The sequence below is a fragment of the Acanthochromis polyacanthus genome, chromosome 12 (assembly GCF_021347895.1).
Source record: "Acanthochromis polyacanthus isolate Apoly-LR-REF ecotype Palm Island chromosome 12, KAUST_Apoly_ChrSc, whole genome shotgun sequence".
Classification (NCBI taxonomy): domain Eukaryota; kingdom Metazoa; phylum Chordata; class Actinopteri; family Pomacentridae; genus Acanthochromis; species Acanthochromis polyacanthus.
The window spans coordinates 16,389,613-16,402,909 of record NC_067124.1 but is presented as its reverse complement, the minus strand read 5'-3'; the positions used below and the strand labels follow the sequence as shown (position 1 = coordinate 16,402,909).

General features: G+C 40.2%; 1 protein-coding gene across 1 annotated transcript in view; it reads left to right on the top strand.

The window, feature by feature from the left end:
• cdkal1 (CDK5 regulatory subunit associated protein 1-like 1) overlaps nucleotides 1-12,740 on the top strand; it is a 280,453-nt gene extending 267,713 nt beyond the window's left edge. The window contains exon 15 of the mRNA XM_022193047.2: nucleotides 11,541-12,740. Coding sequence (XP_022048739.2) covers nucleotides 11,541-11,681 — 141 coding nt within the window. The 3' untranslated portion in view covers nucleotides 11,682-12,740. The remainder of the gene's footprint in view (nucleotides 1-11,540) is intronic.
• The last annotated feature ends 557 nt before the right edge of the window (nucleotides 12,741-13,297 follow it).

Here is a 13,297-nt window from a genome sequence, read left to right as displayed (position 1 = left end):
TTGGTGTTAATGCGTTTTTGTTTTTTATTTTTATTTTTTTCGGTCACTTGTCAATGATAGTCCATGATGATTATGCCATTTTAGTCCAGAGAAGATGAGAATGGTTTTAAAGAGAGAGGAATAAATTTGCTTTTATTGACAAAGCAGCATCTTCCTCATCTTTTCTCTCTTTCCCTCTCTTACTCTCCCCATGTCTGTCAGCCCGTCATTCAAAAAACAGCACTTTCAACAGAAGGCCATGGACAGTAATGAGTCTTTTGGTAGGACACAATAGCAGAGAAAGCTCTCAACAGCATGGTGAAGGAGAGAAAAAGTATCTTCGCCGGTCTTCTTCCTCAGATGAAATTAAATGATAGAAGAGAAGGGGGAGGCCAAAAAGAAAAAAAGAAGACCGAGTGAAGTAGAGGGAGAGAGATCAGGAGACGGAGCAGCAGCTTGGAGTGCCATCTAATAATCAACTCTTTTCACAGCACATTTCCTCAAGAAGACCAAGAGAATAGGAGAGGCAGAAGAAAACCTCTCTGCTCCTTCCACAAGAGCAAATTGACAGTTTGTATGAAAGACAGAATAGAAAAGGGAGAGAGACATAGAGAGGGAAGAATACAGGTGGTGAACAATGTCCTCCCATAACCACACAGAGCAGAAAAATGGAGGCGAATGGATGAATCTCTGCTGCACTGTTAAATTCTCTTTTTCTTTCTTTACCTTTTCCTACTCTGTCTTCTCAGTACTGCCTCAGATTAGCCATCCCATGTGAATATTTTAGTTGTCTGGTGTAAGAGGGGGTAAAGGAGTAATATTTAATCCTTGCATTTGGTTCCTGTCAGTTAAAAAAATTAGTCTAGCCTGTAAACCCTTGCTGCTTTATTGTCTGTTTTAGTAGTGTTGCACTATTTGAGCAGAGTTATAGGTGAGCTGGTGTGCTGAGCTGCAGCGAGTGCAGAATGACTTCATAGATCTGCACATTCTGGAGGAAGTAACGATGTAGAGTTTGTTCTAAGTCACGTTAAGTCAGTTAGGGGGAAAAAGGGTATTTTCAAGGGGAAGACTTCTAAATCTGTAACTTTGAAATGCAGAGATGAGTTTTACAGATTGAATCACTAACAAAGATGGACTGTAGGTCAAGCCTTTTTTATTCATTATTTGAGAAAGATGCTTCCAACTTTGATAACAAGACCACATGAGCATCTTTTCTGTGCGGATTTTTTCACTTTATAAACAAGAGACTGTGTATATAACAGATAAACTTAAGCCCTGGTTTGTGGACTGCTGTTTTGAATCCTTGTGTTTGGAATTTTGCTGTTGCCATCTTGGTCTTTTAAAACTGGATGTAGTGAAGGAGGGATGGATCTTACAGAGAGCTCAACATTTGTTGATTTATTGTCTGTTTTACTCTAAATGGGACTATAACTTACAAAATATACACCATTCTGTATTGAAAAAGTCTTGGAACTGGAAATTGATATCTGCCTTCTCTCTTCTGTCTCAGATTAGCAATCCTGTGTGAGTATTTTACTTGTTTGGTATCAATGGGGACATAGAAGTAATATGTACCCCTTGCATTTGGAGCCTGTCAGTAAAAATGTAGTCCCGCCTTTAGACATTTGCTGTTTTATCGCTTAATTTACTTCAAAAGGGACCATAATTTACCAAATAAACAATGTTCTGTGTTCAAAAAGTCTTGTATTTGGCAATTAAGATCTGTCTTAGTTCTGTCTCAGATTAGCCATTCTGTGTCAATATTTTATTTGTTTGGAGTAATATTTAAGCGTACGCTGTTGGGAATCTGGTCCGTTTATAATTTTGCAGTGCAGAACGAGTGGGTGTTTGGGTGGGATTGCTTGTGCTTTGCATCATAATGCTGACAGTACATAAATGCCAGAAAACAATAGCATACACCCCTGGTTCATTGGTAAAACAAAGCCCATACACATTCGCTGATCCTTGTTCTATGCACATGTACGCTGATGCAGTTCCCCCCCCCGGTGAGTCTGGCAGACTCCGGGTGGCCGCGGGCTGTTTGAGACATAGACAATCATCGCACAGACAAAACACAAGGCCGCCTGACACACGGGAATGAAGCCTGAACAAAAATCTGCGGCACTCTGATCTGTTTATTTGCTGCTCCACACTGACATGCAACTGTTCTGGCTTGTTGCTTTGATGTTGCGTTATGCTTCCACGTCATCGGCATTGTCATGAAGAGAACAGGAACCAAAGATTAGGCTGCCGTTTTTTCTGGTCGCAATACAGTTAATCCTCTCAAATCTATTTTTAAACTTTTTTTATTTAAAATGTCAAAAGGTTCTGCTTGGCCTTTGCATGACTTTGTTTACTCTCGCAGCGAATAATTTGTTTTGCCTTCAAAACAGCGAGCGGAGCTATTTTGAGCATTTCATTTAACATGTCAAATTGTATTACATGGCCTGCACTTAAGAACCAAAGTCAGAGCAACAAAGGAGTAAATGTTTATCCATCAAAACATCACTCAGCGCTATTTTCAGTGTTTCTGCCTAATATGTCAAATGGCATTACAGAACCTCATTCTGCTGTGTTCATTTAGAATGTCAGAGGGCTTGAAATGCCGCTTTGTTTTTGATCCACAGATGGAAGATGTAAAAAAAACAAAGCACTCAGCCAAAATACTCTGAGGATGTGTTTAGTTATTGAGTAATCTGTTTTAAGGACTTTATGTTTTTTGGGGATTTTTCTTCCCTGGTATCATAAAAATAGCCATCATTCCCCAGAGTGGCCCTTATAAACAAACTCCTTGGAAAAAGAAGGGGAAAAAAATCCACCAAACAGTCACCCGTGGCTTTGTATTCTACCATCCTTTTAATCTCAGCATGCTGTCTCATCAGTATTACTGCTGCAGAAATTACTCCTGCTCACTGGATAGTTTTTGATCCAGAGATATTGAAAAAGTAAACATAAAACAATGATTTGTTTACAGATACATATCCTTTCTGAGACCCTATATAGAAATATTTCAGATGGTTGTTAAATCACAACAGATTATTACCTGAAGATGACTCTTTTCTATTGATTAGTCTGTTTATTTTCCTCCAAAAAGAGGACATTTTTATTGCATTTAAGTTCATTTCATTTTGAAAAACTGTATGTTGCTGTATAAGAAGGTAATATTTTTTAAAGCAGGCAAGAAAAAGAAATCCAATTTCTGTCAAAGCCCTCGAGGTGAAAAAGTTACTCTCTGTATTTAACAAAGTGCAACATGGATATGCTGGACTTTTTACCAGCACAAGCAGCTAACTGTATAATTATTCTCTGAATTCTCTGAATATTCAACTAAATTCAAAACAGTTGTCTTTAGCTTGTGTGTTTGGCGAGTTTGTCAGACACTGTAGTTTAAAAAAAATCTGTATTTTAAAGATGCAGAGCAGCAGCTGGATTAAAATGCCACCTTATTGATCTGCCTTTCATCACCGACTGACGACAGAAACAGAAAAATATGTCAATGAAGTTTATCAGGAGTTCAGCTGTAATAAAATACAGTAAAGCTGCTCAGGTCCTGGACATGGCCTTAAACTGCATCTGGTGACAAGGCTCACCTGTGGGCTTTGGGGAAGGTGGAACAACCCCTTAATTTTCATTGTTCTCAGGTCCACTCTGACTTGGAGCGGTAGGACCTGGAAGGGTGACAGCTATGACTTTAATAGCTCCATCTATGGGTAAATGGACAGCAGAAGGCAATGACAAACCACTGCTGTATGATTCTGAGAAAAACCATGCTAGTCCAGCTCAGGAGATCAAGAGGCCTATTGCCATAGCCAAAGATGCTTTTAACAAGAAAAAGACCATCTTCATGAATACACACATCAGTACGCCGACAAAACTGAGACTGTTCATATGCTACATCTGGTCAATCTTGCTATATGGATGCAACACATTAACCTAACCGTGCTAGACCCATGTTCTGAAGGCACAAGGGTCTAGGGCCACTCGACAGGGAGGGAGGCGGGCTAAAAGGTTGTCTTTCAAATCACTCTGCAGCAATTGGGTAGGTATACAACCAATCAGCGCAACGAATAGGCAGACATAGTTCCTAGAGCGCCGGCGGATTGTGGCTTAGTCCCATTAGCTTCCCAACCATCGGAGCCAACTGGTATATTAAGGATTTGCCATATCCCGTCGGCGTAAGTCCAAATACGTCTTTCTTCTCAATGAAACCCTTCAGTGCCGTCCTTTGTTTATCTTTCAAGTTGAATTTTAGCTTCAAATCTTTAAGGGCTGTGGCCAAAGCTGAGTCGAAAGATAACTGTTTATTGTGCGCCGGTTGTTTCTGTCAGAATCGTCACGCCTCTGTCGTCACTTAGTTACGCCCGCCTTCTGACTCTACACTTCATGGTGATTGGTCCGGCCAGTTTTAGGAGAATCCAGCCTCGAGCCTTATGGAGGGTAACTAGACCCACCCTGGCAGAGAATTAAATTCGTTGCCGTGGGTTGTCTAGTGCGGCTAGGCTAGCAAAACATGGACAATATCAAACAATATGCAGAAGAGACTCCAGACAATGGAAGTGCGGTTCCTACGAAGAATGCTAACGATATCAGGAGTAGAAAGAGCAACCGCTGAAGAGGTGCTTATGAGAGCAAAGGTCAAAAGAGCAATGCTGGCAACCATCAAGTCAAGAAAAATTAAATTCCTAGGACATACGATGAGAAGGAATAGCATCGAGAATCTTGCAATAACAGGCAAAATAGAAAGAGAGAAAGCAAGAGGATGCCAGAGAATAACATATACTGGCAACAACAAGGACTGGACAAGTACATCGAAGACCAACACTGTACTACATGCAACGTCTGACAGAGAAAAGTGGAAAGGCATGGTCGTCAACACGATTAAGCAAGACACCTAAGAAGGAGAATGCTGCTCAGAGAGAAGTAAACAGTAGTGAAGTGCCTCTGAGAGCAGTGACTACAGCCCAAAACAACAGCTGACATGACGATAACTAGCCTAAAAAATGCATTGTTTAGAAATATTAACATAGATGCATTTTCAGCATCTACCTACCTGATTATGTCAAATAATCATGGAGGCCCTAGAGTTAAATGTTCATCTAAAATGGAGAAATTCAACTCAAGCAAAGCATAAAAACTGTTTTGCAAATTTTCTGATGTTTTTTTGCATCTCCTACTTTCTCTGCTTTTTCTTTCGCGACATCATAGGAGTACAACTAAGACTGTATGAATCAGGGCTTCACGATCGAACCACATTACAACAGTGTAAGTCTGTGCTCTGACAGTCTGCAGCAACACCTCAGCTAGTCCGCCTTTATTGCAACAAAATAATGAACTCGTCTCTTGTGCTGTATTTTTGACATGTTCAGCAGCATTTTTCATGGAAGCACTTGCATTTATTTTCGCCTTTTCAATGTTGCTCTTACTTTATTATCCAACAAGTGTTTATTGTATGCATGTGTCTGCAAGTGTTGTGTTCATGTTAGATCAGTGCACCTGAAAGCATCAACCTTCAAGTCTGACACATACATGAAGGCTCCGCAGCTCTCTGTACACATGTGTAGTGTTCGTCTGTATTCAGTTACTGAAACTGTAAACCTGTTTGTGCTGGAACATCCTGAACTCGTCGGTGTGTATGTTAATGAGTATAAAGGATCCTTGTTTACGTGTGTCAGTCAGGTGTGTGTGTTATGCAAGTGCACATGATGAATCCATCAATGCCAAGATGGAGATACTAGAGGACTGTAAGTGTATGGAACACCTTCATGATCTTTTTCTGATCACAGTGCAGCTTTATAGACAATATGGTGGACAGAGTTGGTTCAGCCTTTTATAGCCGTTGACGAAATACTGTGTTTGAAATTCACATGTCTTCCTTGGTTGAACACTCGACCTTCTGACTACTTACAGCTGAAAACTGACAGAAGTTAAAAAATAAAGTACCACACCAACAAGTCATGAAATAGTTGTGTAAACATGTTCCTTTACCACAGAAGATATTTCTTGCTTTGCAATTGTGTTATTGTTGACAGAAGTCAAAAGATTGATTTCTTTTACACTTTCTGTGGCATAAACAGATCAATCCCAGCACAAACTGTACATGAAATTCTCTGTGTTTTTATAGTTCAGGTCATCATTTCATTTAATCTAATAAAGCAGAGGTAAAATTTAAACAAATTGTGTGTATATACATATATATTATCCATCTATACACTTATTGACCACATTATTAGATACACCTGTTCAGCTTTTCATTATTCAGTCAATCACATGGCATTAACTCAATGCATATAGGTGTGTAGATGTTGTCAAGGTCAAACCGAGCATCAGCATTCGAAATAAAGGTGATTTAAGGGACCTTGGACATTGTTGTTTGACTATTTCAAGTGCTGATCTCCTGGGATTTTCTTGCACAACCATCTTTCGTGTTTACAGAGAATGTTCTGAAAAAGAGGAACTATCCAGCTGCAGTTCTCTTTGTTGATGCCAGAGGTCAGAGAAGAATGACGGATGATAGAGAGGCAACAGTGACTCAAATACAACTAGGATATACAGAAGACCATCTCTGAATGCACGACATGCCGAACCTTGAAGCAGCTTTTTTGCCTTTTTCTACCTGCATCTCTTATGTTGGTTTTTTTCTGACACAAGAATGTTCATATGTTGTTGTGTCAGAGGGTTTGACATTTGAGATGCTGGACAATTTTAGATGCGAGAAGAATAAGAAAGAAAAAACAAATCTTTTTGTTTGTTGCTGTAAACTCAGTCTATCGACCAACTGGTCTGTTTTACAAATTATTAATCATTCTGTCCTTTCTGCTGGTGCATGCAGCTGCAGCGCTCTCTGATTGTCGCTGTGGCTTTGTCGAGTCACCCGTGACTAAGGAGGCTGTTACAGTATCCACACAAACACACTTCCTTGGTCTCTGTGTGTTAGAGTGGCACTGACAGCTGGTGAGGATCATGTGAGAAATGTGACCACTGTGCATTGTTCTTTCTGGCTCTCATCATGTGTTGTGTGTGTTTCTGTGTGAATATGTTGCTGCGCCAGACGGCCAGGCAGATTTTGTTTTTAAAAAGCGGTGCATATGTGGAATTGTAGCTTTTGGGAGTGTTTTTGCGTTCTTTTTTTTAGAGACAGAGAGACATTTGAGAGGTTTGAACCTTGAGGGAACAGTATCTGGCTGTAGCTCCGGTGTAGTGTTGTTAGTCGATTTTCAGGGGGATTGTTTTTGCTCTGTTCTACTGCTGAGAGAAGAGACATTATCCACTACAGGTCTACACATGTACACACTCTCACAAATGCTAGCCCTTTTTCTCACAGGCATATGCACGGACTCAGCAGGTCGGCTAGCAGGTGGTGAACTATCACTGAAAGCCTCATCTCTCATCTTTTCCTGCTGCCTTTCTTCCTCTCCTCATTTCTTCTCAGTTTTTCACTTCCCTCCTCTTCGCTGCTCCCCTCCCACCTACTGTGCTGACATGCATCCACTGGCACTTGGATTTTCACTTATCCCCCATACTAGTAATAGATTTTCGACTGTATTATTCAGTCTCTCTTCTGGCGCCCCATTGTTAAAAGCCACCTGCAGAGACAGAGACACATAGAGAAGGAGGCACTTTACCAGGCCTTTGAGCCCAGAGAAAGATAATGATTTTAGTTCTCGACTTTTTTTTTTCTCTATTTCATTAGTCCTTTGCCCTTAGTCCACCTCTACTTTAGCCACAGTTTCCATTAAATATTCATCTTGGTCCTTTTCTTCTCAAAAAGTGAGAAAAAGGCACGTTTGCTGTTTGCGTGCCACTTTTCTTATTAATTCAGGTTTTAATAAGGTGTGAATGATGACACCCTTTGGTCTCACTCGTCATTCATCCTTAAAAGAATGAGACGATGTTCAAAACCCGCTGAACACCTGAACAGAACTTAACAAACAGTAAAGTTTGGAAGTGTATTTGTTATCCCTTTTTAAAGGTCAAGAGGATCTTCAGTTGGAAGTATCTGCACTGTGAGGTGACAGGTCTGCCACCATACGGCGCATTCTGTTCGAGAACTTTTATTGTTTTCTCAAGTATCTTTAGCAACAAAGCAGTGTCTCACTTTTGCCATCAGGGAGACCAGCGATGATCCCGAGATTCGGCGATGTGTCAGCCAGACCTCTGTTACCGATTCTCCCTCCACCTATTGTCTGAGGTTACTGTAGGTGACTGATGGATGTGTCACCTAGGCGTTGTCCGTCATACTATCCATCCCCCATTGTGCGCCGTAACAGAGGAAGCCATTCAATGTGTGGAGGAGAATGAGGAGAAGAGTGGGTGGAAAGGTAGCGTTCGCGGTAACGTGAAGGATCGAGAGGCAGCTGCTAAACATGAAGCCGTGTGTGTGCAACACGTGTAGGCGTGCTGGCATCCCGTTACATACTGTACATGCATGTAGCTCCACAAAGTCTGTCATTTTTTATACTCTCAGTTCACTGGCCAAATGTACAGTGAGTTTTCTATTCACTTAGGAACTTTTTATTAGTACGCAGCATTTCTGGCTGACTTAAGAACACGGCAGATGAAAAAGTAGAGGAAAGACTTGTTATGTATTAGATAGATAGTCGAAAAAAATGAATAAGGGAGAGGCAGACAGAAAGAGTCAATACATCTATGGTGAATATCAAAGCTAAACCTCCTACAGTTATCCCTACAGTGAACTTAATTAAAGGTTATTCTAGAAATTCGGATCGATTGATTGTCACCCTGCATAATTTACCTCTGTGGTGATGAGGCGTTTTACCAGCTGTCATGCAGGAGGAGACGTGCAGGAACCATCACAAGGTCATCTGCATCGATTTCCACTCCGCCCACTGATGTTGACAAGTGTTGCTTCTCTCGTCCAATTTATTTAAAGCTCATATTAAAAGGACCGCATCCTGTGTGCTGGATTATTAATTTATCCAGCGATCAATCGGCTAGGTTTCAGATTGCACCTCAGGTCTCCGCTCGCACACGTTAAGATAAAACTAAATAAATGTGTAATCAAACAAAATGATGATCAATGAGGGAGGGTGGAGGCCGTGAAGAAATAGGGCTTGTGATCAATATTCAGTGTTACCCACTGATTTATATTAATACTGTCCGTAGATGGAAAACGTCGGCTTATTTTTGATGGTTTTCTCTGTGCAACTACTTTCAGTGTTGTTGGAGGAGACGCAGACTTTTTTCCACAATGTGAAAATCCACTTTTATTGTGATTTGGGATTGTTATGTCTGTTCGGATATGAAAGCACTTACTTCTTCTATTACTCACACAGTAAACAAGGACCTGGTGAGAAGCTAACAGATATCTCTTTCCATCTGTTAGCTTCTCACCTGCTGTCTGTGCTCACATAGTGCATTTTAATACAGCTGAGTTCACAGTAGAGAGCTGACATATTTTTGTTTCTGTTGTCAGAGTATGGAATAGCGACTTAAATGCAGCCTGTTAAGACTACACAGCTACTGCTTTGCACCGCTAGGCTACTGATCATTTACCATTGTCTGACACATAAGTAAAAAGAAAAAAATACCAGCTGCAATATTTCCATGTAAAATGATCACTTGGAGAGAAAGTTAGACGCAGTGGAAAGTTCTGATCACTGACACACAGAGAGAATCTTCTTCCTGAAGGAGGTGTAGATGACAGCAGCTCAGTAGCATTTACAGCTACAGATGCTAAAACAACCCATTTAGAACTGGGCTAAACCATGCAGTCGTGGTGAAGTGAGCCGACTTTGCTGAAAATTGAAAAAAAAAACACATTTCTGGGGAAATGTCAGGCATTTATAATTTGCGCAAAAGAGGGACAGCATGGATCTTTTTGCATGTTTGACGATTAGCAGCATGCTAAATGCTCAGAACCCTCAAATTAAGCTCAAAACAATCCCTGCTTTAGGTGCACAGTCAGGCTAAAGATTTATGGTTTATGCAAAGTTTTATAGGAACGTGGCAGCAAAGCAATGTTAATTTGATGGTCGACTGCAACACAAACACAGCGAATGTGTTTTTGTGTTGCTCTGGCTGTGCTGCTGTAACACTGTGAGATAACTCCTATTTCCTCATATCTCTCCAAGCTTGCACAACGACATCACAGTGCACCTTCTCAACATCAGCTTGATTTAATAGACAGCACTCTGCAATAATTGGATCACTACAAAACTGCATTAACTGCTTACACAGAGATAATAGCATCATAATTGAAATGCACTCATTTGCATAAGCAAATGGCTGGTTTTATGAACGCTTTCATCCACAAAATGCCAAAACACGAACTGCATTTAATATTCAGTTTTTTATTATTATTATATTATTTCCCAGTTTCCCAGTGAAGCTGAGTTCTGGAGAGGAAGCAGATGGAGAGAGGTAGAAGGGAGAGAGAGAGGAGGATCCCCTTTGCTCTTCAAATATCACCAGCATATCTATGGATCCTCCTATCAAGTGACATCATTAGATGTATTTTTTAATGATCCATGAAGGGTAATAATATACCTCCTTTTATGAAATGGATTTTTTATGAGCAAATTGTGATTTGGCTGATTGATTTAGCAAAACAAACTCCAGATATTTGTTTTAACAAATACAATCAAGGTTCGGTTCTTCATCTTCCTTCCCTGCTGACAGTTTTTTCCCCTCCTGCTCTGCTGTTTCTCCATCTTTGACTATCGCTTATCTTTTAATGGTCCAGCACATTAGGACGGAACAGAACTCCCTCATTATAGTCATTTGATGTGTCGGATCGCTGACCGCTCTGCTGTCGAGTCCGGCTCTTTGATTTGTGACCGCAGCCGGCTGATTTAATCTGAAGAGGATTCTCTAATTATGAATTATGGACATGATGTGCAATGAGCTGCAGCCTGTGTGTCCACAAGTCTGAGGAAGAAATGGAGCTTTCATGGATATTCGCATTTTATCGTAGAATTTTAATTTTTAAACAATTACTTCCCAGTTGACCCAAAGCATTTGTACCATGCCGTTTGAGTCCTGTCAATTAAATATCTGCAACTGATCCAGAAATCTGCAACTGAAATAACAAATACTTCTCAAATTGACATATCTTTACCATTTTTTTGACAATTGTATATCAGACGAGGTGGGACTAGACACTCAGAAAATGTAAGAGAAGCTTCAAACATGTTGTGAAGGGTCATATTTTAAACCCGACTATGCTGTTTTCCTAAAACCTGTGAGTGAAAACTGAAAGTAAACAAGTCTCACAATCAAGTCCCCATATTATACGTGAATCCAGGTCTTCTGGGTGAAGATTCTGTTACTGATTTCCACAACAGACCGTCTGTCTTGTGGCTCTTTCAAACTGGAAACTTAGCTTTAGGTGAGAGAACACGTTTCTTTCTCAATGTACATAAGAATAGAGTTTAGTTGTTTACGAGCGACATTTTTGGGAACAGGGTTGCACTGATTCAAAAAGATGAATTATTCCCAGTGTAGATAATAAATGACACATCAAAATGCACTTTTTTTAAATTTCAAATCACTTCCTGTCTTAGTTGAATGTGATTATTTAATCTGTTTATTTCTCCCCACAGGAACATCTGGCCAATGGAATCCAAGGTTCTTCTTTCTTGATTGGATCCTCCAGTGTGGACCGAGAAGCGCTGAAGAAGTTGGGGATCGGACTCGCCCTGGCAGCAATCATCTTAGCCTTTATCGTAGAGAAACTGTACTGAGTGAATACTGAACCACTGTGCAGTTATTTTATTTTGTATGCACCAAAGTGACGTTTTCTTCTGTCAGTGCAGAAAGAATAACCTCGTGGGCAATAACAGGTCACCAGTCAGAACACTTTTTATACAAGCCTTTTGGTACAAATCATAAGTTATACTACATTTTAACTAGAACCTATTTGAAGTACAGGTTGGGATTTTTTTTGCGTTTGGTTATAAGAGCTGAATACTTTTATTAAAATGTGACGTTTTCACTGATGAGTGCTGCCTGGCATTGTCCGTTAAATGCTGAATAAGTGTTTTGAAGCTAGTTTTGGGGGTTTTGTAGCTGTTTCACAAATATGACTCAGTGAGTTAATATATTCAGGATGTTATTTTTACCTGTAACAGAACAGTCTGACTACTGCGGCTGCACTGAACTGCGTTTACTGCTTCACCTGCAGCACAGCGCAGAATGAAAACAAGACCGTCACTTTTCGTTTTGAGACTGCATTCTGTCACGTTTTACTTTTTTCTACAAGTTTGTTAAATCTGAGTAAGTTCACTTTAGACTCTGGAAAGAATAAAACAACTGACAGTGTGGTCTAAACTCTGATAAAGTGGTCATTTCCTTCATACCGGTAGTTTCACTTTTTCAATATAGATGCTCTTGAACCTATTTCAAGAGCTGTGTGCTGTTGTCACACCTGATGTTTCCAGTTTCACTGATTGTAGTGAAAGTTGATGCAGGAGACGCTATACAAACGCTCTGCAAACGTTGCGCTTTCACGGTAGCCATTGGGTTAAATGATCAACTCATCTGTCACTCTGCAGCTTATTTGTAGAGTTATCATGCTTAGTCTGTTTTTTTTACTATGTGGAGCTGGTCTGTATAATACTCTGATTAAAGTTTATGTGTAATCTTCATTTCAAAGTATTTATTTTTGAAAAGAAGACGTGGGCAGAATATTTTCAGAGCTATTGTACATAATGAATGTCATTTCTGTTAACCTTGTGTATATTCGGCTGTTCATTAAGTGTTTTATGTTTTTTGCCCCAAACATTAAAGTCAAATGGAATTCACATGTCATATACCTCTTATTTTAATGAAGGCTGCTGGGATTAATGGTCATTATTGGATCTCATTTTGTCACCAGACACGCAGTGGCTTGTTTTATTTGTTTACGATGTCCGTCTCTGCTGCCAGCATAAAGGGGTTTACAGATTTTTCCACTTACCTGTAGTGGTGCTTCGCTGGTTTGCTCCTGTGACATTTATTCTGCAGCCCCAATACAGCTGTCTTTTCTCCTCCAAGACTCTCAAGAAAGCATATAAGTATCATGTATTAGGGCAACAGCAGAAATCTCAGCATTGCTGCACATCAATAAAAGTAGTTGAGAATTTTCTTTCTGTAATTCAAGTGAACTTTTCCTGCAACAGCTGTTCTGTTGATGTGTGGACTGGTGGCGTATGTACAGTTAGTCGTCATAAATGAGCCTGTCTTGCATTTTTTCATCATTGCAACCGTGGTTTAATAAAAGGCTGAATCAATTTGTCGTGAGCGAAACTGCTAAAATGTGGATTGATTGACTGGTCCGTTGAATTATTGATCTTCTCGGTCGTTGCCGTGCGCGGTGTTG